Genomic DNA, 26,629 nt, shown 5'->3' on the forward strand with positions numbered 1-26,629 from the left:
AGCCAAACAGAGAAAGACATACTGATGGTATCGCTTATATATGGAATTAAAAAAAGAAAGTCAAATTCATTGAAACAAAGTAGAAAAATGGTTGCCAGGGCCTGGGGGGCAGGGTAGAAGTAGGGAAGAGTTGGTAAAAGGGTACAAACTTTCAGCTCTAAGATGAATAATATCTGAGGATCTGATACACATAATGGTGACTATAGTTGATAGCACTGTGTTGTATAACTGAAATTTGCCAAGGGTGTAGAACTTAAATGTTCTCACGAAAAAAAAAAAAAAAAGAAGAAGATAAATACGTGAGATGATGGATGTGTTAATTAACTAGATGGAGGGAATCCTTTCAAAATATATGTATATTAAATTACCACAACATATATTTTAAATATCTTAAAATTTTGTATGCCAATTATACCTCAATAAAGCTGAAATGACACCAGGAGTGAGGTGCTGCTATAACAAACCTTAAGATGTAGAAGCAGCTTTGGAACTGGCTAATGGGCAGAGGCTGGAAGAGGTTGGAGGTCCATGCTAGAACAAGCCCACATTGCCATGAACGGACCTTTAAAGGTCATTTGAGTGAGGGCCCAGAAGAGAACTGTAGAGAAAATTTCCATTTTCTTAAAATACCTAAGTGCCTGTGAACAGAAAGTTGGTAGAAATACAGATGGTAAAGGCTATTCTGATGAAGTCTCAGATGGAAATGAAGAAGTGTCATTGGAAACTGAAATGGCAATTTTTGTTACACAGCAGCAAAGAACTTGGCTGAGTTGTGTTCGTCTCCTAGTGTTTTGTGGAAGGCAGAACTTGTGAGCAATGAAATTAGATATTTGGCTGAAGCTATTTCTAAGCAAAGTATTAAAAGTACAGCTTCGCTTCTCTTGAATGTTTATAGTAAATTGTGAGGAGAGAAATGACTTAAATACAGAATTGTTAAAAGGGAAGCAGAAATCTAATATTTAAAAAATTCTGTCTCACCATATTGCAAATGAGAAAGCGTGTTCAGAAGAAAACACTGAGGATATGGCCATGCGACCCTTTGATATGGAAACCAGTGTGGGTGTGAACCGGGGACTTACTGAGCCACTCCAGCAGGAAGGCAGCCTATTTGAAGCAAAGAGGAAGCAAACAGGAAGGAATGAAGGAAGGTTGTTGGACAGCTTAGATTTTACAGGATGGGATCATAGAGCTATTCAGCTTTTAACATGCTCTATTCAAGACAAGGGACCACAGGGTAATTCAGAGATCATCATGGATGTCTCCTCAGTTTCACAGGGCAAGGGGACCATTGCTTAGGTTTCGATAGGCCAGATGACCCCTGCCCAAAGCTGTGGGGCGAGACCTATGCCCACTGGCATTTGCTTCCAGCCCGGGAAAGCCACAGTGTGGACCGTGCCCAGCAAAGCCATAGGGGCAGGTACATCCTAAGGGGTCCAAAGTGTCCAAAAGACAAGACGCCCCCCCCACTCAGTGTGTCCAGAAGGTGAGAACCCCCACCCCAACTCAGAGTGCAGAACATCAAGTTAAATATTATTCTCAGCCTTAAGATTTAATGTTTGCCTTCCTTTCCCTCCTATTTCTCCCTTTCAGAAGGAGAATGTCTATTCTATGCCTACCCCACCGATGTATTTGGGAAGTACATAATTTGAATTCACAGGTTCACAGCTGGAGGGGAATTTGCCTTAGGATGAATCATACCTTATGTCTCTCCTATATCTGCCTTAGATGGTATTTAGAGGAGACTTCAGCCTCTAGACTTTTAAGTTGATGAATAAGTTAAGACTTTGGGGGCTGTTGGGATGGAATGAACGTATTCTGCATGCAATAAGGACATGAATTTGGGGGACCAGGAGTGAAATGCTATGATCTGAATGTTCATGTCCCCCAAAATTAATGTTGCGATCTTAACCCCCACAGTTGATGGTATTAGTAGCTGGGGCTTTTGCAAGGTGCTTGTCATGCGAGAGGAATTCTCATGAATAGAACTACTGTCTTATAAAAGAGGTTCCAGAGAAGTCCCTTCCCCCTCTGCCACATGAGGCTACTACGAGAAATCTGCAACTTAGAACAGAGCCTTCACCCAACCATATGGCACCCTGATCTTGGGCTTCCAGCCTCCAAAACTGTGAGAAATAAATTTCTGTTGTTTATAAGCTACCTAGTCTGTGGTACTTCTGTCTTAATCCAGAAAGCTGAGCTCTAAGCCTGGCTTCCCTTATGGTGGGGCCTTGAACAGCTCAAGGGCTTTAGGAGTCTTGCTTTCCCTGGAAAGCAAAAGGAGAAAGGAGAATAAGACCCTGAGATCTCTTCTTGCTCTAGAAGAATTCAAATCAGGAATCATGGATGAAAGCTGAAGTCTAGTTAAAAATATTCCGTACCCAGGGGCCTTGTCAGTAACAGAAGTAATCTCAGGGCAAACAACAGACCAGCAGCCTAGCCAAAAATCTGACAGACATGGGAAATGAGAATGCCATAGAGACCTTGATAAGCTCTCCACCTACGAGAGACCAGAGAGAGTCCAAGCTATCCACACATCCCTAACTGACTTGGGAACTTTTAAGCACATGAAGAGGAGATGCAAGAGGGCCCATCAGAAAGTAAAAGCCAGGGCAGGCTTAAAAACTGCCTAAATTTTTAACGTACTACCCAACACACACACGCACACATACACCTACACACACTCACCAATAGAAAGTAAGAAGCCTTAGTGGTGCAAGGTCTTTAAGCACAACATTTGCCCAAATCATTAGCTATTAGGTGATTGGCTGACCATTAGGCACAAGGGTGATACCTATGAAACTGGGCTTAAGAACAAGAATTTTAAAGAAAAAACTGAGCAGAGGCATCAGCATCTGCACATCACAGAGGAAACAGAATCCACAGATTTAGTCAAGTTATTAAACAAAAGCAAAAGAAAACCTTCAGGGAGAAAAATCAGAATCCATAGTTGCTTTAATTATCAAAAAATGTCCAATCTTCATCAAAAAATTATGAGACATTCAAAGAAACAGGAACATATAACCCATCCTCAGATGAAAAAACAAAAGCAAATAAGTCAATAGAACTGTTTCTGTGTGGGTCCAGATGTTCAACTTAGCAGATTAAGACAAAATCAGCTATTATAAAAATTATTTTTTAAAATGAATTCTAAATAAAATTCTACATACATGCTACATACAATATGGATAAGCCATAAAGACATTATGCTAAGTGATACATTATGCCAGACACAAGACGGGAACTATAATATGATTCCATTTATATGAGGTATCTATAATTGTCAGATTCAGAGACAAAATGTAGGATCATGGTTACCAAGTGCTAAAGGTAGGAGGAAACAGGGAATTACTGTTTAATGGGTGCAGGGTTTCAGTTTGAGATGAGAAAGTTTGGCGATGGATAAAGTTTGGTGATGGCTGCATAACAACGTGAAAGTATTTAATGACAATGAATTGTACACTTAAAAACATTAAAATGGTAAAGTTTATGTTGTGTATATTTTACTACAATAAAAAAAGTTCTAGAGTTGAAAAATACAATAACAAATGAAAATTTAACTAGGACTAAATAGTAGATTCAAGAAGGCAGAAGAATGAAGAACGGAGAGAAGAATGACAAAAATGAACAGAGCCTCAAAGACCTATGCAACGATGGCAGGTTTACTGATTTATGTGTAATGGGAATGCCAGAAGGAAAGGAGAGAAAAGGGCAGAAAAAAATATTTGAAAAAACAATGGCTGAAAACTTCTCACATATGATGGAAAACAACTGGCAGATCCAAGAAGCTCAATAAATCCCAAGGAGAGAAACAGAAAGAGATCTATACCTAGACACATCACAGCCAACCTGTTGAAAGACAAACTCTTGAAAGAAGCTAGAGAAAAATAACTCATCCTGTATAGAGGAACAATAAAACAAATAACAGCAATGAAAGCCAAAGGCAGTGGACTCATATATTAAAAGTGCTACAAAAAAACCTGTCACCCAAAAATGCCATATCCAGCAAAACTATCTTTAAAACGACATAAAGATATTTCAAAAAAAAAAAAAATACTTCCAGAATACATTGCTAGAAGACTTGCCTTATAAGAAATAGTAAAGAATTATTCAGGCTGAAATGATTCCAGATGGTAATATGAATCTACACAAAGATGAGAAGAGTTATTTGAAAAGGTAAACATATATGAATAAATATAAAAGACAGCATGTGTGTATTCTCTAGGGTAAAAGACATAAAATTACACACACAAAAACTATATTTCTGTGTTTGGGGGTTTATAGCAAATCTAAATGTAACATACTATAATCACACAAAAGAACAGGAAGAAAAATTGAACAATACTAGAACCGAGTTTTTATTTCACCAGAATTAAGTTAGTATTCACCTCAAATACATAATGCAATCCCTAGAATCACTACTAAGCAAATAACTTTAAATTATATAGTGAATGCAAATCATATATCTAATAAAGGGTAATATGCAGACTATATAATTTCTACAATTTAAAAATGGGCATATGATTTGAATAGACATTTCACTGAAGAGTATGTACAAATGGCCAACAAACATGAAAATACGCTCAACATCACTTACTATTAGAGAAATGCAAATCAACCACAATGAGATATCACTTCACACTCATTAGGATGGCCTCTACCAAAAAAATAGAAAACAGTGTTGGCAAGGATGTGGAGATATTAGAACCCCTGTGCACTGTTGGTGAGATTGTAAAATGGTGCAACTACTATGGAAAACAGTATGGTGGTTCCTCAAAAAAAACTTAAAATAGATTTACTATATGTTCCGGCAATCCTAATTCTAGGTATATATCCAAAAGAATTGAAAGCAGAGTCTTGAAGAGATATTCACACATACATATTCATAGCAGCATTATTCACAATAGTCAGATGTGGAAGCAACCCAAATATTCATTGACTGATGAATGGATAGACGAGATGTGGTATATACATACAATGTGATATACAGCCTTAAAAGGAAAGAAATACCGTTATATGCTACAAAATGGATGAACCTTGAGGACATTGTGCTTAGTGAAATAAGCCAGTCACAAGAAGACAAATTCTGTATAATTCTGTTTACAGGAGATATCTAAAGCAGTTAAATTTATGGAAAAGAATGTAGAATGGCGGTTACCAGGGGCTAAGGAAGGAGGAAACAGGGAGTTGTTGCTTAATGAGTATAAAGTTTTCACTTTTCAAGATGAATAAATTCTGGAGCTCTGTTACACAACAGTGGGAATATAGTATATTTAACACTACTGTACACTTAAAAATGATCAAGATAATAAATTTTGTTTTTAAAATACGTATATAGTAAATACAACAACAATGGAATTTAAATGGCATGCCATTTGGGGTGGCTCCATAGTGTAGTGGTTAGTACGTCTGCTTTACACGCAGAAGGTCCTGGGTTCATGTCCCAGGTGGAGCCATAGACCATACTCCGGCTGCGCCAGGCTCCAGGTGCACGCCAGAAGTGTGTAGGAGGAGACGCCCCGCCTTCAGAGATCCAATTCTTAAGGGGAAAACGGCAACATCCATAGGTCAGGGATGGAAGTGGGGGGAGGGGAGGAATTAAAGAGAGGGAAAAAAATTAGAAAATAAATAAAAACATTTTAAAAAAGTAAAATAAATAAATAGCATGCCATTTAATACAGAGAGAGGCGGTAAAGAAGGAATAAATGGACTAAAACCTTATCAATAATTACATTAAATTAGAAAGGATTAAACACTACAATCAAAAAGTAGAGAATATCAGACTAGATAAAAAACAAAATCCAACTCTATGCTGTCTACAAGAAACACACTTTAGATTCAAAGACACAAATAGATTAAAAGTAAACATATAGAAAACCACATACCATAGAAACAGTAACCATAAGAGAGCTGAATTGCTATATTAATATTGGAAAAAATATACATTCAGATAAATATCACTAGAGACAAAGAAGAACATTTATGATGATTAAAGCATCACTTTGTCCAGAAAGTATGACAGTTATAAATGTATACACACCTAAAAACAGAGCCCCAAAATACATAAAGCAAAAGTTGACAGAAGTAAATGAAAAAAGAAACAGACACATCGACAATAACAGATCTGGATCGATAACTTAAACTTCCATCTTACACTGAAAAAGAAGAGAAACTGAACCCCAAACTAGCTGAATTAAAGAAAAACTAAAGATTAGAGTGGTAATTAATAAAATAGAAAACAAAAACAGAAAAATTAATAAAAAACAAATTTTAGTTCTCTGAAAGATCAACTAAATTGACAAACAAAAAGAAAAGAGAGAAGACAAAACTTCCAAAATCAGGAATGAAAGAGATGTTGCTAGTGACCCTACTGAAATTAAAAGGATTATTAAGGACCCATCTTACAAACCACATCATGCCAACAAATTAGACAACTTAGATAAAATAAACAAATTCCTAGAAAGACGCAAATTTACCAAAACTGACTTAAACAGAAAATCTGAATAGACCTATAACAAGTAAAAAAAACAATTAAATTAGTAATTTAAAACCTTCCCACAAAGAAAAGCCCTGTCCTGGAAGGCTGCACTGGTGAGCTCTCTATAAAATATTTTCCAATTCATTCTGTTTGCCCACTATTATCCTGCTACCAAAGCCAAACAAAGACATCACAAGAAAAGAAAACTAGAGACCAATATTGTTCATGTAGATAGATGTAAAAATCCTTAGCGAATATTAGCAAACTTATCCGGCAACATATAAAAAAAAATTACACACGATAGCCAGGTAGGATTTGTCCCAGGAGTGCAAAGTTAGTTTAACATCCAAATCAATTAATGTAACACACCATATTAATAGTATAAGGGACAAAAACCACATGATCATCTCTGTAGATGAAGAAAAAAGCACTTGGTAAAATCCAACATCCATTCCAGATAAAAGTACTCAACAAGCTATGAAGAGAAAGGAATTTCATAGATCTGATAAAGGGCATCTATGAAAAACCTCAACTAACATTGTATTTAATGGTGAAAAACTGAATGCTTTTCCTCCTAAGATCAGGAAAAAGGCAAGAATGTTGACTCTTTCCACTTCTACTTGGCATCATATTGGAGGTTCCAGCCAGTGCAATAGGCTAAAAAATTAAAATTAAAAGCTCGTATATTCAAAAGAAAGGATTAAAGCTGTATTTGCAGATGACATGATCCTGTGTGAGAAATCCATTTTTTAAAAATGAGAACTAATAAATATATTCAGCAAAATAACTAGGGTACAAGATCAATATACAGAAAATTAGACCGTATTTCTATATAGTAGCAAGGAGCAATACAAAAATGAAATTAAGGAAACATTTCATTGACAATAGCATCAAAAACAATAAAATACTTAGGAATAAATTTAACAAAAGAAGTGCAAGATTTGTACACTGAAAATTACAAAACTGCTGAGAGAAACTGAATATAAATAAATGAAGAGGCACTCCATGTTCATGGATTGGAAAAATGTTGTTAAGATGTTGTTAAGATGACAATTCTCCCTAAATTGATCTATAGATTCAATGTAATCCCTATTAAAATCCCAGCAGACATTTTTATAAAAATTAACAAATTTAGCCTAAAATTTATATGGAAATGCAAAGAACCCAGAATAGCCAAAATGATCTTGTTAAAATTTGGAGGATTTATCTATCTAATTTCAAAATTTAAAATCAGGCAAATAGAATGGAACAAAATTAAGAGTCTAGAAATAAATTCTCATTTATTTGATTTTTAACAAAGGAGTCAAGGCAATTCAATGGGAAAAAACAGTCTTTACATACGGTACTGGGACAATTAGAATATGCTTATACAAATTATATTTTTAGACCCTTGTACTATATGCAAAAATTAACTCAAAATGGATTATAGACCAAAATGTAAAAATTAAAACTATAAAACTTCTGGAAGTAAACATAGGAAAATTTTTTCGTAACCTTGGGTCGGGCAAAGATTTCTTAGATCTGACACGAAAATCATAATCCATAAAAGAAAAAAAATTGATAAATGAGACCATCAAAATTAAAAACATTTGTGATTCAAAAGAAAGCATTAAGAAAATGAAAAGACAAGCCATGGACTGGGGGAAAATATTTATAAAGCATATATCTGATAAAGGATCTGTATTTATCAGAATATATAAAGAATTCTTGCAACATAATAAGATGAGCAACTCAACCAAAAACGATCAAAAGATTTGAATAAAGATTTCACCAAAGAAAGTAAATCTATGAATGGCTAATAAACAGATGAAACTCTATTCTACATCATTAGTCATTGGAGAAATATAAATTAAATCCATGATGAGAGTCTACTACTTACTAGAACGACTGTAAGACAGACAACAACAAGTAGTATTATCAGGGATATAGGGCAACTAGAATCCTCACAGATTGCTGGCGGGCATGTCAAGTGGTGCAGCCACTTTGGAAAACAGTTTGATTTCTTAAAAAGTTAAACAAACTCACCATATGATCCAGATATCCCACACCTAGGTATCCAAGATAAATGATTGTTTATATCAGCTTTATACATAATCTGGAAACTATCCAAATGTTTATCAATAGGCGAAGAGATGAACAAAATGTGGTATATCCATACAACAGGTACTAGTCAGCAATAAAAATAACGTACTGACATTCTGTGACATGGACGAACCCCAGGTGAAGTGAAAGAAGCCAGACCAAAGACTACATATTGAATGATTCTCTTTATGGGACACATTCAGAAAAGACAAGTCTACAGTTACAGAAAGCAGATCAGTTACTGCCTGGGGCCAGGATGATATCGAGGATCGACAGCAAACCAGCACAATTATTTGTTGGGGTGATGAAAGTGTTTTAAAAGTAGAATGTGTTAATGGCAGTACGAATCTACGAATTTACTAAAAATCACTGAATTATACATTTACAATGGGTGGATTTTATGATATGTAAATTACACCTCCATATCAAAGCTGGAAAAACAAACCATAACCAGCAAGTGGTAGGGGTGCACTAACCTACCACCACCACCCACAGCCTGCCCTCCTGAGTTTGCACCTGTTTCCACAGACTCCTCCCACTGCTCTGTGGGCTGAGATCTTCCTAGATTTCCCACGCAGTGTTTTATTTTTAGCTCATAGCCTTGCTTGTACAATGATTGTCTTCCTGTCTGTCCATCTGCAGGACCCAGATCCTCCAGATCAGCAGCTGTATCCACTAGCTGTTTTCTCCCAGTTTCTCAAGAAAAGCTTGCTAAAAGAAAAAAGAAGCAAAACCACTTGTGTCTAGAGTGCCTTCTGTAGGCCCTGGTGATCTCTCACATAGGAATAATTAAGTTTAAACTTCTATTCAGCAGCTAAGCGCAGAAATCGACCCTGGCACCTTTCTAAATTAATCGAGTTACAAAATGCTCCTTTTAGGATCTAAGTTGTCATAACAGCTACTTCTATGATCCATTTTATTATTACCTTCCCTCAAAACCTACTCTGGTCTTCCACCCTCTGATCTAGCCCAACCTGAGAAAGTCCGGCAGGGGTCTGGCAGAATGATGCTGAGAGTGAGGGGCTCCAGTCACCAGCAAGCAACCCTGGTAGTCACACACATTAATTTCACAATGACCAAGGCAGAAAGCTCCTGCTTTGGAGTCCTGCATGCATTCTGTTTCTGTGGCCTCAAGTCCCAGCAGAGCCGTTGCCCTTCCCTACAAGCCACAGCCTTGCTCCAGGCCCAGACTGAACTGATTTATGCCGCACCCAGCAGGCTTGTAAACATCACACCACAGACCCTCCCGCTGGTCCAGACACTGGCTGAGTGGTGGGGGGATCCTAAAGACGGAAGTTTGAGCTCGGTTGTCAAGGAGCTCACCTGGACGCACCGCCAGCAGTGAGGGACTCTGACGCCTAACCTTCATCACAGCCTCGGGGAGAGCGTTGCGCCAGCACCGCATAGGGGTCCGGATCACCCACCACGCCCACGGCACTGCCTGGAGGGAAGGTGCTTTCTGACGCTCCGTGGCTCCAATGACTGCATTGTGTGCTGCAGAGACCCCATCCACTACTTTATACACCACAGGCACATCTCGTTTTCCTGCGCTTCACCTGATTGTGCTCCACAAGTATTGCGTTTCCCTCCCCACCCAAACGGAAGGCAAGACCCTCCACCAGCAAAAAGATTAGGACTGGCTTTATTGAGATGCTGGCTTTACTGTGGTGGTCTGGAACCAAACCCGCAATATCTCCCAGGTATGCCTGTATTCAAACGTCAAACACCAAACCACTTCCAGGCACACGCAAAAATGCAATTATGGGAGGCGGACGCTACTCAACTCCAGCAATGCATCTACAACTCTACCCTAAAATATCTGCATATTGAACTACCAAGGACAGTTAAGCTTTCAAAGGGAGAAGATCAAAGTGCTGTCATCTTTTAATTTAATCCTTTTGTTGCATCAATGGTCTTACGAGGGATGAGAGAGATCAAAATAAAAATGGAAACAAACTATATCTTTGTGGCTGTTGTGTTTTAGCCTTTTTTTTTTTTTTTTCAATTTGGGCCACAAAATAGGTCAGCTCCATTACTGATCAGCCTTCCCACAAATATTTAAAACAAATTGAATTGCACACCCAATACCCATCACAATTACACCAGGCACAATAACTAAATTAGCAATTCAACAAAATAATTGGAAATGCGATGCTCTCTATTCCACCAGTCTCCCTCGAGGGTTTAGCCGATCTATGGGGGAAAACTCAGCTTTCCTAATTCTGCAGCTAATTAGAGACACACTTGTAAATGAAGTTGTTTGTCTTAAAGTTGAAATTCTCTTCTGGGGGTGGGGAAAGGGAAGGAGAAGCGAGAAAGTCCTTCCACTGGAGGAAGTGTATGAACAGGTATAAAGAGCACACGCCTGGGTTCTAATTAGAACCCCTAGCCTTATCTGCAATTAATAAAGCATCACTATTTTACCATCACTTATCTGGTAATGAGCGACTTCGGAAGAGCCAGCCTGGCTGACGTCCTCGTAGAGGCGGGCCTTTTAACGGCCGGTGAGACCGGTCGCCGTGGGCTGGGCTGCGCGGTGCGGCGCTGCAGTTTGCGGGGAGCGGCTGACCCGCCAGGACGACACGAGGGGCAGTGCCAGGGCGCAGGCGGTGTCAGCGCCGCCAGCTGCCGCGTGGGCCTCCCTGTTAGGGACTGGAGAAGCAAAGGCTTATTTTATCAGGAAGCGAAAGGGAGACACCCACGCCACACGGACCCTCCCCCCAGCGCGCAGGTGGGTGGCAGTCAGCGCAGGACCAGGGACCCGGGCGGCCAGAGGTAGCAATCTGCCCTGGCCCACTTGCTCAGGCCACTCTTGGAGAAGCAATCTTGAGGTTCCAATTAGGCTGTCCTTGGCCTCTTTTTGTTCCTTCAGGAAGGAATATCTCGGTTTAATTATATAAGAGAACTAGCGCTCACGTTCGCCCCCTCCTTACCCTACTCCTCCAAGATCAAGATGACCTTAAAACGCAAACTCTCCACAGGGATCCAAAGGCTTGAAGCGCCCAACTGTGGGGGACTCAGTCCGGGGCGCGGCTCCTCTCCGGGCGCGTACACCTGGGCCCTGCACTCCCCGCCGGGAACAAAGGCCTGGCCTTACAGCGAGGTCAGCGGATGAAACGGTGGCCCCCGGGGCCTGGGGAAACCTCCCTTCCCAAGATCCTCCTGAACATCACAGCGCCCAGGTGGGGGTGAGGCTGCTCAGGAGCCTGCTGAAACGCTGATAAGTAAATTCAAAAGCACCTGCTCCTTCCTGCTTATCTCCTCCAACAATATGAACTTGGAGTTATCACATTTAAAGTGTTCCGTATTAGCCTTACATTTAGCTCTTAAAACCAAGTGCAGTGTGCTACAACTTTAAAGGACACAAAAGTCAAACTGGAAAATAATTTTATGGCATCAGGGAGTCAGTTCCCAGCTTAATCCCTCGGGGGAGATGGGGCGAGTTTGCCTCCCAGGCTTCCCCTCAGCCACTCTGGGCACTGAGACAGGAAACTACTCACTCCCTCACACCCTCCTCAAACATAGGCCACACTCCTAGCCATCTCTCAAGTCTAAAGCAGGGCCACCTTCCCAGCCTGCACACATACCTGGTGTATGAAGACACCGTGTCCCTCAGTCCTGGGACAGCTGGAGCTCCCACTGTCCCCACTGTGTTGATCATTTTCCTCATTTTCAATTTTGGTGTTTGTTATAACTTGCAGAAGGTTGGGAAATATTCAGATAGACCCAAGCTATCCAATACAGTGGCCACTGGCCACATTTCAAGTGCTCAAAAGCCACAAGTTATGGGATGGCAGAGAACAATTGGGTTGTAGTCCCATTATTCCAGGATGTTCTGTTGGACACTTCTAGTCTAGATGCTCTGGACACCCTTAGCATTAGAAGAGGCTTCTTCTGGGCTCCCTGCAGTCTCCACAGGACAGAGGAAGGCCGCTTGCCACAAGAGGAAAGGAACCACTGGGTGCTCAGAGCTGCCCTCAATGTGGAGAGGCAGAAATCAGAGCAGCAGGCTAATTGCTTCGTGCTCAGTATCAGCCACACCTGCATACTAATGCACCCGGCAGTCCTAGAGGCTGGTCTCGCAGACTCTGACTAGAGCTCCAGGAGGAAGTGCCCAAGAGCATGAGGGCTCTTGCCCCACTGCCAGGCTGAGCTCTCGCCTGAAAAGGGCCCAGAGCCTGGGCTTCCAGGAAAACCAGCCAGGATTAACAGAGCCAACCAGCTTCAGTGGGTATAATGGGTTTGATCAGATTCAAGATAGAGTATGCAGAATCCCACAGAAGAGGACAGAGACCCACCTAGAGACTGTCACCTGCCAATATAGCCCTTTGCTAAGCTTTCAGCAGTGCCTGGCACACAGTAGGAGGGCAATACATATCTGAATGACTGGATGTGAAAGCAGCATCCTTTGCACCTGTGCTAAATCTAATTCTACCACACTGCCTTTACTTAGAAGCAGCTGCTGTAGATCAGGTAGGTCCTCAGAAACCAGTTTAGCTGACCCTCATATTACTGTGAGGACCCTGAGGCCGGAGGTCAAAATACTTCAAGGTCACACACACTCAAGCAGGTTTGATTTCTAGTCCAGGATTCTTTCTACTACTCTGTCATTCATATGTGTCTTTTATTCAAAACTTCAAATAAGCCCATTCCAGGACTATATGCCCCCAAGTCTCTTAGAACCTGGTAACACGCTCCTAAATAAATAACAGCACCTACCTACCTTGGGGAAGGGCAGACCAGAGAGGAGCAAGCAGCCAGCCCCACGTGACAGGGAGCCTGCCAGCCCAGAGCAGACTGAGCTCATTTCCAATCCAGTCATGAAGAGGAAGATAGGGTGGGAAGTGGGTGGGTAGAAATCTTTATGTGTCACTGTCACAGTGCTTATTGGGGACTTTATATTTTTTTCCTACCCTATCAGTGATGTGGGATTGTTGCTGTTTTTTTTTTTTAACATCATTTTAAATTTTCTTTCCTGAGAATTCAGTGTCCTTGACCTCAACAAATGAACTGAGAACCCTGAACCAGGGGAAATAAACCAAGCAAACTTCTTGCGAATATAAATGCCGCCGAGGCAATGACCCTATTGGCAAACCCCACATGATGGGCAAGTAAAGGAAATCTATAGATAAACAAGAAAAACAAAAGTTAGATAAGGCAGACTCACTCTGCATTTACACCATCTCTCTCCTCTACAGACAAGGGGCAGGTAATGAGGACTTCATCAATAGAGCTGTGGAACAAATTGAATATATACAAACCAGCAGGGCGATATGGATCCCCTGGACTTGAGAGAGAATTAGTTAATGAACTTACTAAATTACTGGCAATTGTTTTTGAAATGTTATGAAGAAAGAGAAAGTTTAAAAAGATGGAAATAAAATGAGGTAGATAAGCCTAAAAAAAAAAAAAAAAAACTGACTAAAGCAAGCTCAACTTAATTCCTAGCACAACTTCCCCCAATACACAAGCACATACATAAATTTTAAAAGAAAAAACACAAACTCAGATGCAGAAAACAAGGTTCATTCACTTTAGACAAGGCTCACAGCTTGTATTTGCCTTCATTAAATACACAGGGTAAATACACATTAAGTACACAGGGTGGCACTATCAGGGTGGCACCAGAGGGGCAGCCAGCTGTCTTAGCATAAAACACCCACACTTCTGCACCCGCGACTTCCGGCTTCTCTAGGACATCCATTACCTCTACTGTCTGTGAAGTCCTGCTGAGACACGCGGCTGCCTTATTTGTGAGTCTGGCCCAGGGAGACAGGGTCTTGGCACCAACACATTCCATTTACAGACTGACTACTACACCCTGGAGTATGGTTCCAAGGTTTATGATGTCACATTTGGATTCATTCTGAGCCTCAAACTCAGCTCCTTTTAGATGAAATGGTAAGAGGTAAAGAGGCAGTCACCTTGGAGAGGTTTTAGCAATGCACATGGAGACCAGGAAAATCAACTTCTACAAGGAAACTATTTTTTCCAAACTACAGATGCAGAGCCTGTTGCTGAACAGGTTGGAGCTGGCTTTTCCTGGCATTCTGTTGACTCTCAGGGTTTCTAAGTGATGCTCAACAAGCAGTCTTGGATGTGACCCTGGAGAGAATGGCTACACACCAAAAACAGTACAGAGAAGCTGGGAGGAATGCAAACCCATGCAAGGAAAGGAAAACCCACCCGAGAGATCCCCAGGATGAAGGCACTGAGAGCAGCAAGAGCATGGAAACCAGAGGGGACAGTGGAGGACAAACTCGTTGCGATCTAGCAGCCAGAAGGAAGATACCATGGCTGGGAAAGGAGATGACGGTGTCACTTTCTATTTATCCACCATCTTTCATGGGAGCATCTTAAAGCACATTACAGGCGGTAACTCCTTAATCCTCCCAGAGGAGGCCGCTGATTTGAAGGGTTCCCTGGGGAGCAAGAACTAAACCCCAGGATCAGACTCCAGGGCCAATCTCCACTCTGCTTCTCAACACCGTTTGTTGCAGATGCCCCAGACTAAGGCAAGTGAGAAGTGAACAAGAGCCCTAAAACAAGCCTCTATAATGTGTACCAAGAGCCTTCAAAATATCTGGACTCTTTCACTTGGTTCACTTTACTCCTAAAAATATATGCCAAGAAAAGCAATAATTTCAAAAGACAATAAACAAGCTTTATGCCCAAATATTTTTCTGTAAAATTATTCTTAATAGGAAATAATTAACAATTTAAATGTTCGATGACAGAATTTGGTTAAGTACTGAAGACACATGCCCCAAATAGAATTGTTAGCAATTAAAATACTTAAATGGTATCTGCGAAAACATGGAAATCTTTTCCTGTACTATTATTATTAAAATGAAGAACATACTATGTACAACTGCTTCTCAGCTGGTGGTATGTGTTAGGTGGAGGGAAAGATGATAGACATGGCTGCATGGGTATTTTGATTTTCACTGTTTTTGAAAGGGTAAGTAAAAAATTTCAAAAGTCCAGAAGTAAAAACCAAGTCTTCTACCCCTACTGCTCCCAGGATGAGGAGATGGGACTACTTGGGATGACATGTGCACATGGAAGAGGGCTGTGAAGTATTAAATGTTAATAACGAGAAGAGGATATTTTGGAATGATGGACGTACCGCTGAGTCTTATTTTTCCATCTACTTTTCTGTAATTAATTTTCATTGTAAAATTAACGAAGACAAGAAACCAGTCTTATCTTCTCTTATCCTGAAGGGAGAGGCCCACTGTCTGCTCCTGGCTCCTGTCCCTGGTGTGAACCCGGGCTTGGTGGGTGCTGCCGACTTTCTCTTCTGACCCACTCGCTGCCTCATTGTACTGGTGAGGTCTTCAAGGTCCGTGGTTTATGAGTGTCCTGCGTTCAGTAGTCAGCCAGGCAAAAAGGAAATAAGCAAACTGCACACAAAAGGGAGGAATGCTTCAGTCAACACTGAAAAAGGGCTCTGGATGGAAACTCTAGATAACAGTTCTCAACTCATTTAAAAATCAGCATTAGCTACCAAAATGTAAAGTATTAGTTTTATTAAAATGCAAATCAATCAACTAATCTGTCTTTCTAGTAACAGTTGAATTGCAGTATCCGTGTCAATTAAAATAGTTTCCAATTTATTCTTGGCTAGAAGGAGGGTGGTCTTCTGAATTTTAAAAATGCAAGCCACCCTTTACTGAAAATTCTGTCTGTTCTTTCTCTTCTCTCCTGATTTTAATTCATTTTAAACACGTTGGACTCCAAATATTTTGAAGTACCTATTTAAATCTTTTTCTTCATCAGATAAAAGTGTGACTATGACAAAGGTTGTATCGCTTAAGGAAACACGGGTTAGCATGGGGCTCACCGGAAGTGCAATATGAAGAGGTTACTTACTTGCTATTCTAATGTGCATTATCTGTAATCCTCAGGCGAGATGGACAGGACTGGATGTTCTGTATTTCAAAAAATCATTTTGAAGGGAGAAAGTGCGGGGGAACTCTCCTATTTCTGCTGATTGATCTTTTGGGTAACTGGAGACACACTGAAAATTAAACATTTCCCTGACAGTCAAGCCCAAGAGGTAACTACCAAGACAAGAAAAACAAATCACCACGTTCCAAGGTCCAATTAATGTGAGATGGAAAAACCCTCCTCCCCCTATTTGCCCCATCCTGAGCTCAGCAGACACACTGATGCTTGTACTAAACTGTGAAGCAGATTACATTCAGGACTCACTTCATTTGGAGCCCAGCCTTAAGGCGCTGTGCAGCAGTCCCCAGATACCAAGTCAATGATACGTGGGATTCCTGGGCACAAAAATCTGTCACTTGGTTTCGACATTTTAAAACAATATCAAAAGCTGACTTTAAAAACAATGACTAGTTATTAACTACAACTGTACTCAGTTGCCTGGATGTAAAATTTCTTCTCTAATTCGGTAGCTTTAAGTAAAGGTTTGGGCAAAGTACCTAAGAGACGGTCAGTCTTGCACGCTGGTCCGCACACATTACTTATGCAAGATAATCTTCATTGCATATTGACCACAGCAGGCCAATAAATCCCCCTTATGGGGATTTAATTTCCAGCTTTTGACCTTTGGATGAAAAACAAGTGAATCATTTCCCCTGCTAGATTTACACCAGAGCTAATCTCAATAAAGTGATTTAGGAATGGTGAGAATGGAAAAGGACTCTGGAAGAATCTTTATGGTGAAAACACAAAAAAAGTCAGAGGTTTGTATTTAGCAACAAATGCCTCCAAGTGACAAAGTCTGGACACAGTTTGTATGTTTTTTGGGATCCCCTGCTTCTCAGAACCACGATCACCTGCTCAACATTATCTACCCGGAAAGTAGCATCCACCCCAGAATGATTTCTTCTGTGAAGCTTTATACTGTAAGAGGAGGCCATTTGGCTAGGAAAAAAAATGAGAACCCTCCCAACAAACCTGTCACCCTGCTAGAGCTCTAAATCAGAGGCTTAACTCTGTGCTGCTTAAGAAATCACACGTGGCAGCGCAGCAATAATACTCTTTATTTGTGGTGATTAAAGGACATGGGGGAGGAGCCCTGTGAACACTGAAGCACCAGAGACACAGACACTTGATTCCAGGCTTCCTGAGACTTGTTAGGCATGTGCTCTGAACAGCACATCTTCCTGGGGATTTATGAACTCACTCGACCCCACATGCCAAAGGGTTCCTCCAGTTGGGGCTGGATGAGCAGCCAACCTGGCCAAGGTGCTGCCAGCTGTTTGGAGGCCCTGCCTCAAGGCCTTGTAGCAAGAGAGACAGGCGCTGTCAATCCCTATGGCCTTCATCAGGAGGATTGAGCTGGCCAAAAAGAGATCGATATAACTCTGTCCTGAAAGACAAAACAAATTGGTTAACACATTGGTTAACTTTTCAAGGTTGAAAAAGAACCAAGAAACTGGGAAAGACCCCAATCTGTTTGTTCAATTGAAAACACGACCGTGTAATTAAAAATGCATCCCACAACTCTTATTCACAAATACAAAGGAAGGAAGAAACCTAGAAGAAGCCAATAGTAAAATATGTAAATAGTCCAGTATGGCTGGATACCCTGTCTCTAGGGAATGAGTTTTCTATAAGTTTGCCCTTTACAGACAGGATCTTCAAGTAAGAAAATAAGATTGAATATTTTAATAGGATGTATGAGACGGCCACACGATGAGGAGGATTCAATCAGACATGGGATGTAGGGGGATATAATTTAGTTTTCATATATTTTCTTGGACTTGGCAGTACTTGAAAAACAATGAAAATGACCCAGTAACAAGATTCCAATTACTATCACATGTGCAGCTGTTCAGCAGTAGAACCAAGGTTCTCCCCACTCCCCTGGCCCCTTTTCTCTGCTTTCAGTCTAATAAATAATTTGGCTAATTTATTATTTCTAAAATTGAGGTTTGATTTAAAAAAAAAAAAATACCAGGTTACAGTCTTAGATCCTTGAAAACAAAATAAATGATCACTTCTAACCTCTGTTTCTGCTATCATATGTAACATACACACAACTACCTGGCCAAAGTCATCTATCTGTCAAGGCTTGGAAAATCTAAAAAAGTGTAGGGGAAGGATTCCTCTTATCTTTGTGACAGAAGCTCCAGAACACATTCCCCTGTGGAGAGAGAGCAGATTCTCTAGCAGAGAGATGAGGAGCCATGAGGGTCCAAGCAGGTCAAATCCGCTAAGGAGGTGGGCTGTGGAGGACACACAGCCAACTGAGGCAGACGACTCATGGCTGCAGTTTGAGTGAAAGTCAGCCACTAACCCTCAGGGAAGGAGGATGAGCACGCATGGCCAAGGCCATGGGCCAGTGAGTAAACGAACCCAGAATAAAGCCGTGCGTGCTGTTTCATATTTTCAAGATCTAACCATAAAATATAGCCTGCCGTTCTTGTTAACATGCTTTTCAAAGTATTCTCATTATCTGCAAATTTGACTTTCAAAATAAAAGAAAACAAAACAAACCACCCTTCAAACAGCAATTTTGGTTCAGCAAGACTTTATCACAAAAACATTATCAGTCTGTTTTTGAAGTCACCCCCACTATAGTTGTGGGTAGGAACAGAGATACTATAATTAGAAAATCCAGCAATAGGAACAGCATATTAAAACTTTTAAAGAAGGAAAAATCCTAAAGAAGAAACTGCAGAAACCAAGAATTTTAACTAACCTTATTCTGAGGACCACAGGGCAGACTGGGAAAGTGCAGGCCAGCGGGTCTCTAATATCATTACACGAATTTTATCACAAGAATTTGCTGGCACCCACACCCTGGACTACTGACCAGCCTCTAGGCCTCCAAACAAAGGAGGCAGGTTCACCCTGAGCTCCACCGTCTCTTTTGTTCCTCTGCTCCATTCAGCAGCCTGACTCACCCTCGGCCAGCCCCCGCCAAGCCAGAGCCAGCATACAAACGTGGAAGGCAGCTTCATACCAAATGTAAATGAGAGGCAGGCAGCCTCACTTCTAGTTACTTCCAAATCACCAGCTCCACAGCATAAGCAACAGCAACGCCCTGCCCAGGGTTCACTTTATCAGGCTATGGCTGCCTATCTGCCAGTAAGTACAAGTCCCTCTAGCCATTTCAACAAAAAAATTAAATAGCATTACGGGGAGAATCGCCATGACAAAAAGGACAGTATGACTTTAAGGCTGCAGCATCTGATGAAAGAAATGCAGAAGCACATGCTATTTAGCCCTTCGCAATCATACCCTTTCCAACCTCGCCTTGCTTGCTTGCACCAGACCCATCATTACCACTGAGCAAATGCTTCCACTCGGCGCCACAATAGCAGAGAAACGCCTGGGCCAAGGCAGCAGTTACTGTCCGCAGCAGGGTTCACATGTCAGGAGCAGAGAGTGAAATGCTGAAACCCATGTTTTGATAGGACATCATTTCACACTCAGGTGGGCAAAGCTGACAAACAGATGCGACTGTTCGTGGCAAAGCAACCTGGAAAGCTGAATGGTCTGGGTTTTTAAAATATTTTTACAGAGAGAGAGAGAGAATATGAGTAAGGGATTATTACAATCTAAAATTCTCCCAGTAATTTCAATTCCACATCTTCCTTACCCACTACCACCAATCAGGAACTGTTTGTACCTTCAAAGCATCTCAAGCTTCCCTGCTCCTCCAGGCCTCCACTATTTCAGATCTCATCATCTCCTGCCAAGAATATGACAACAGCCACCTAACTGACTTTTCTGCTCCTTTCTCCCTTTCTTCCCCTCTCCATTTCCCTCGGCCCAGCCCTGACTTTAAAGATGGACAGAGCAGACCCTCCCTGGGTCCAGGAACACCAACCACCAGGATGAAGATCTCGATTCCAACTGCTCTGCTCAGTGTGACCCAGCCCTTCCTTTACCCTGCAGAGGCTCCCTGCTGGCTGGACCTCTCACCAGGGGCAGAGCTGGGGAAAACCAGGACCACTAAGGGTAGTCTGAGGTCCTGATCCTTGAGCTTCTCTGAACACCTCCTAACAGTTTTACAAACCGCGTAGCCCCCCTCACACATTTTTAAGTTGACACATAAAATTCTCTATAAAGTTTAATAGTCATGAAGGATATAATTACCAGAATATTGCAAATACCAACTTTTAAAATAAAATTCTTACATGTCTTTTGCAGTACACCCAATGAAATCTATATGCCATATTGATCTGATACCCATCATCACTCATTTAAATGACACATAAACAAAGTCTTTGACTTAGAAATTTTACAGCATCTTTTTCTTTTTAAATGTGAATTTCCATGTGACTTTTCCCTAGAGATTTTTGTCCTAATATAATTGTTTTATGCTTGAAAGTCTTTTATTGATCACCCTATCATACTTCTTGGCCACAAAAATAGGTATGTAAATTGAAACACTTTGAAATTTAAAAAGTTGAAATAAAAGTAGTTTAATTTCTTGAGACCGTAAGGTTCTAAGTAATTAAAAAAAAATTACTTCTGGATTATGTTATCATTACAGTAGTTATTAGGATACAATCATGTATACAATGATAATATAACAAAATGTATTATAATTTTGGTAAAAATTTAATATACATAAGTATGTAAAACATTACTGGAAATGCATCTCTTGATGATATGGATGAGGTTTTTCCCTTCCACTTGTTCATGTATCCATGGATATTATTTATTGCTTGAATGGAAGAGTGTTCAGCATCAATTCTATTCCTGTTTTTGGCCTTTGTAGACGTTAAGTGCTGAGAAACCCTATCACATAAACTAGTAGATGGGAATGGAGGAGTTTTGCTATAGCAATGTCACTCAATTTTTAAAATTTTTTTCTGAATTATATGCCAAAAAAAAAAAAATTACATAGTGATCTACCACCAAAAATTAGTTTTAATAATCTACCAACTGACAACTCAATTAGGTTCTCCTGCAATTTTGTTGAGGATAAAGGTCTGGGAACTGTCGGACCTGCAGGGACTTATTACCCAGCCCTTAGTCACCGCCGGTGTCAGTCCGTGCACCAATATTCTGAACCATCATTTTCCTGCGGTGCTCTGGAGGTTTTCCCATTCCAGGGCAGCATCCCAGGTCAGAGCAAGGAGGAGCTCTAGGCAGACGTAGGCCAGCTTTGACGGGCGAGGTAAAAAGAGAAGCCGCAGCTCCAGCACAGGTAGACTCTCAGATAGATCCACTTCAGAAAGGAGCACACATCTGAGTTCCTAAAAACTCTGTGTCTACTTGCACACCCCCAGATGAAGACTGAGGTGTAGGGTACAGTGAGCTTTGCCCCAAACCCAGACAGGTGTTAGATCTGATGCCACTGTGTAGGGAAAGGTAAAAGCATCTAAAAAGAAACAGGACGCATCCATCTCTCTTAACCGATCCCAAGGAAAACAAAACCAAAAATAAAATTAGGTACCAAAAAGCCACCAAGAGACAGAGGGTCAGACTGCCTTCTGCTGAGTGGACCATTTTCCCCTGCAGCATCTTTCCTAACTGGGATTTAGCCATGCAGAGAAGCTAAACTATCAATCCTTCAGGTTAACCTTGTCTCCATCTGATTCTCTAGGGTAAGTGTATAGTTTAATACTTGAGGTCCCCTTAAGGCGATGCATAATGAACTTTTTTTTTAAAATACATAATTCCTGCTCCCTATCACATTAAGAATCAAGACGTGAATCACTGAGCTGAAATGCCTTCTCCCCTTTGTTACCCCTCCCCGCACATTCTTGGCCTCAATGGCCAGTGGGAATGTCCATTGTAGAAAATGTATTAATGTTAGTATCATGCAGAATAACCAACAGAGTAATTAACAGGACTTGGACCTAAGGTAGAAGGTCGATAGCAGGGGCTCTTCCTTGAATTAAAATTTAACTTACCCTTTATTGCAACCTACAAAAGCAAGTAATGAGCACTAACATTTTTATTTCTTTTAAACTGTCATTTAGGCTATAGAGGGGATAATTACCTATCTCTAGTGTAGTAAGGTTTTATAACCCTTAGTGAGGCATTTTCTAATTTAATATTTTTACTATATTATCATAAAACCTGTTTCTGGGAAAAAAATGATCATGGATTAGCAGTCATTTTCCATAAAGACAGAATGTGTGTGTGTGTGTGTGTGTGTGTGTGTGTATTAGGATTCGGCTTATTTATTACATGATTCTTCTGAAGAGACTTAAAAGTACGTATAGTCTAGCTAGCTGTGAAAGGCAATCACTTTAGTAGCAAGCAAGGCTTTATATAGTCCTAAATGAAATGGGGTGCACGTGTAGAATAATGCAGCCCCCAGATAGGTGCAACCAAATGTGTTCCCTTTAGCTCCATGTGCGCACTCCTACTGACTGCAACATAGACCAGTGTCTCTCACGCCATTATTTGGGCAAACAGTACAAGGGGGCATATTAAACCTGCAGATGATCAGTGTAGGGCTTTTAATTTGCTAGGTCAGTGGCTTGTAGCACCTGGGACACCAAAGGAACGGTGTCGGCTGCAATCCAGAACACTGCACTCTCCCTCCTCTGGCCCGGAAATCCCAAGCTTCCAAGACTTCCCTGAGCTATACCTAACCGTATCTGTGGCCAAAGGCAAGCAGACAATGGAGAGAAAGTAGCAATGCTCCCTAAAGAAACCTGTACAGCCTCCAAAAGTACATCATATTCTCCAAGCAAGTATCATATACAGGAGTTTTGAGCAGTCTTCCAAATGTGCCAGCAGAGGCAATGCTGCTGCTTTCCTGATTTAAAATTATATACATAATCTGCCCTTGATTAATTTTAAATTGTTCATTTCTTATTTCAATTGACAGGGAGTCTCCCTAAATATACAAAACACATCCCAGAATACAACCTGGCCCTTCCTCCTTTCTAATCCTCTCTCTCTCTGCACACCCGAGGACTCTTATGCTGCACACAAAAGCGGTGTAGCATTTGTTTCTGCTTAACTTAATCCCTTAGATATACATTTAAGAATCAAAGGATAATGAAACGCACAAAGGGAAAGAGACTAAGAGTTCCAATTCCAACATTGCTCACGTCTAGAAGAAACTTGATCAAATCCAAATCTTTATGAGTCAGTACAGACACAGCTGGAACAGAAACTCACACTGACCAGCATGGTTGCTGATGGCAGGTGTGCTTTTCAAATTACTGGTACTTAAAAAATAAAATAATAAAAAAATAAAAATTACTGGTGGTTACTGATGTGTGCCTTTTTCCACATGTCTGTATTTTTAAAAGTTTACTTACAAATACTATAGAAGCTTGTAAACATGCATTAGAAGTGTATGGTCTCTGGCCTCAAAGTATAATGCAAAGGTATAATAAATTCATAAAATATATTTGAATGCCTGTTTGAATTTTGTTAGATTTTGTATAGGATTACAAAGATAAGATGTGTGCTTATTTCTCTTATCTAGCATGTATGAATGACACAGGAGAAGCTGAGCTGGGACAGTGAATGTATCCAGTAAATCTTTCTGGGAAAACCCACTCCATTCGGAGAGACACATGAACATTCTTCCTCATGCTGGCCCCAACTCTGCCATCCTGTGACTCCCCCACGGGCCCGTGTCCTTACAGAACCAGGAGAGGGACAAGGCTGACTGCTTTCCTTATGGCAGCACTTCAACTATTTGATGTCTTCCCGTAACTAAGTCTGTTCTTTTCTGGGTGAAAAGAAATAGTCCACTCCATTCCTGCTATGACAAAGTTGGAGTTCTCTTGCCATTCTAAATGAACTCTAGTTTGTCAGCCCAAGGTGGGCAGAGCAGGCTCTACTGCCTTCCATATGCTCAACATATACTTCGGCCTTCGCAGAGCTTCCACTCTCTTCTGATCTGTCTACCAATGTGCCCAGCATTCCAAACATCAATTGAAAAAGATGTCTTGCCAATTATCACTTGGCACATGCTAATGATGCCAAACAAAGGGATCCTCCCAACCTTCACCCCAACTATCTGAATGCTTTGTGGTCTGCTCCCCAAAACACTAGGGACAAAGCGGCACCTTCCTTTAATCTTTCATTCCTTCTGTTTCCTCTGACCCGATCCATTCTACTCTCTATCAGTGATTCTACAGGCAAGAAGGTGCTTGAGAAATGTTTCTATGACCTAAAGAGGGAAATATGTTCATCCAAATGGCAAGCAATTGTCCTGTACTGCTTGGGGGCCGTGTGGTAGAGGGTAAACCTACGCACGTCACAGAAATGGGATCAGAGGCAGAGGACACACACTGGAACGTCATCTCTCAAGAAGACTGGATTGTTAGTAAGGCAGTCCAAGTGAAGAGACAGATGTAGCACTTATAGGGAGGTAGTGTCACTTAGAATGACATACAAAAATTATGAAAACTTATAATTCCTGAATGCAGCTGAAATGTCAGCACTTAACCTTCCTTCACTCTCCTCCCAACTTCCCCCAGCAATGAAAAGTGGATCACAGGCTTCTTTCCTGAGATCTTATCACAATTCCATACCAACACAGACATACACACAGAAAGAAGGTAAAGAAAAAAAAGAAAGCAACTTCTCTTACTTAGAGCTTATTTCTTAACAGGATCAAGTTAGCAAAGTGACAGACAGTGACTCAGAGAACACCCTCATCTATCACTAATTATCTAAATCCGGATACAAGGCAAAAAATCTCCAATCAGCTGAACTCCTCAGAAGCTCCAAAACAGCCAAACCGCAGCTGCCCAAATGTGCCACAAGGTGGCAGTAAACGACACACTTCTGAGCAGACAGGCAACTAGCATGGCTGCCAGCAAACTGCACCTATAAATTACCTAGTGTATCTGCTCTCATCACCATCCTCCCCAGTGCTTGAAGGAGACTCTAGAAGGTCTGTTCCAATTCGCTCTTTTGGTCAGGTCAGAACTAGGTCCTTCGAACCTCTGCAAATGCTTTTAGCCCCACAGCTTTAAATTACAGATAGTGACATGTGGCCTCTGGCCTGTCTCCTAAAGATCAGACAGACTGAAGATTTATAAATGTTCAAAGAAGCAGGTTCAGGCCCCAAACAAAGGAACTGAGAGGCTGGGGAACGAAAGGAGAGGGAAGACGGGCAGAGAGGTGAGGAGGGAAGGAGAGGTAAATTTGTAGTGCTTGCACCTCACTTATGCTACCTCCTGATTCCCGAGTCAGTTACACATTCACTCACTTGAACAAAGGAAGAAAAATACTTGAAACTTCCATAATCCTCACCAACAGCTTCAAATCTTTCAAATTCTTTTATAGAAAAATAATTTACCTTGGTAAACGTGTAAAAAAAATGTGTGGGGGTGGCAGACAGGCACACTCTTTAGACAAAGGGGACATCACCTCCTCTCCTGTGCATTAATATTCCATATCCCTGAGATGATTTCCACTTTCACAGTTTGACTGTTTTATAACAGATTTGATGCAAGAGAAGACAAATGGTCTCACAAAGGAAAGACGACAAATCATCTCACCGCTTTTAGCAGAGTTTTCTCTTTATTTTTATTTATTTTTATTCTGTAGCTGGGCTGCAGTGCTCTCTGCCTTGCTGGAGATGTTTAATATTAACGTCAAGACACCACGATCCTGGCAATAGAGTTGGCCGGTGTTGTGTTTACGGTTTTGTGACTGCTGGCTTCAGGAAGATGAAGCTCCTTGTTCAAACAGCAGCCCCTCTTAATAGCTCCTGTTAAAAGCCAGGGGATGCTTCACTGCTTGGACGTGAATCACTTCCTCAACCGCATGGAGGTGAGAAGACATTCAAGTTACATTCGTATCCCTATCAAGACTGCTGCCCAATGACCCAAGGGCCTGGGGGGCAGCATATGATCCACCTCTCAGCTCCAGTTTAACTTCTACTTTCAGGGGGTCAAAACATGGAAATTAGTGAAGGTATTTATTGTCAACCCCCTGAGTTCCAACAAGCATTCCATTACTTCTGGTAATAAGTTGGAGGACTTATTATTGTTGTTTTCCCTCTTTAAGTCCCCCCCACCCCCCACTTCCACCCCTGACCCATGGATGTTGCCGTTTCCCCTTAAGAACTGGATCTCTGAAGGCGGGGCATCTCCTCCCACACGCTCGCACACAGCACACACCCGGGACCTGGTGCACCCAGGGCCTGGC

At 41.2% G+C, this 26,629-nt stretch overlaps 1 protein-coding gene across 3 annotated transcripts in view; it reads right to left on the reverse strand.

Moving 5' to 3' along the window:
• The window catches only part of AATF (apoptosis antagonizing transcription factor), a 122,006-nt gene that overhangs the window by 14,121 nt on the left and 81,256 nt on the right, over positions 1–26,629 (reverse strand). The window contains exon 12 of one of the 3 annotated variants that reach the window (XM_011379393.2): positions 17,552–17,900. The exons of the other annotated variants lie outside the window; for them this stretch is intronic. Coding sequence (XP_011377695.1) covers positions 17,837–17,900 — 64 coding nt within the window. The 3' untranslated portion in view covers positions 17,552–17,836. Of the gene's footprint in view, positions 1–17,551; positions 17,901–26,629 lie in introns of those variants that run through there. 3 annotated transcript variants of the gene reach the window in all.

Source organism: Pteropus vampyrus, unplaced genomic scaffold, assembly GCF_000151845.1.
Source record: "Pteropus vampyrus isolate Shadow unplaced genomic scaffold, Pvam_2.0 Scaffold358, whole genome shotgun sequence".
In the NCBI taxonomy this organism is placed as follows: domain Eukaryota; kingdom Metazoa; phylum Chordata; class Mammalia; order Chiroptera; family Pteropodidae; genus Pteropus; species Pteropus vampyrus.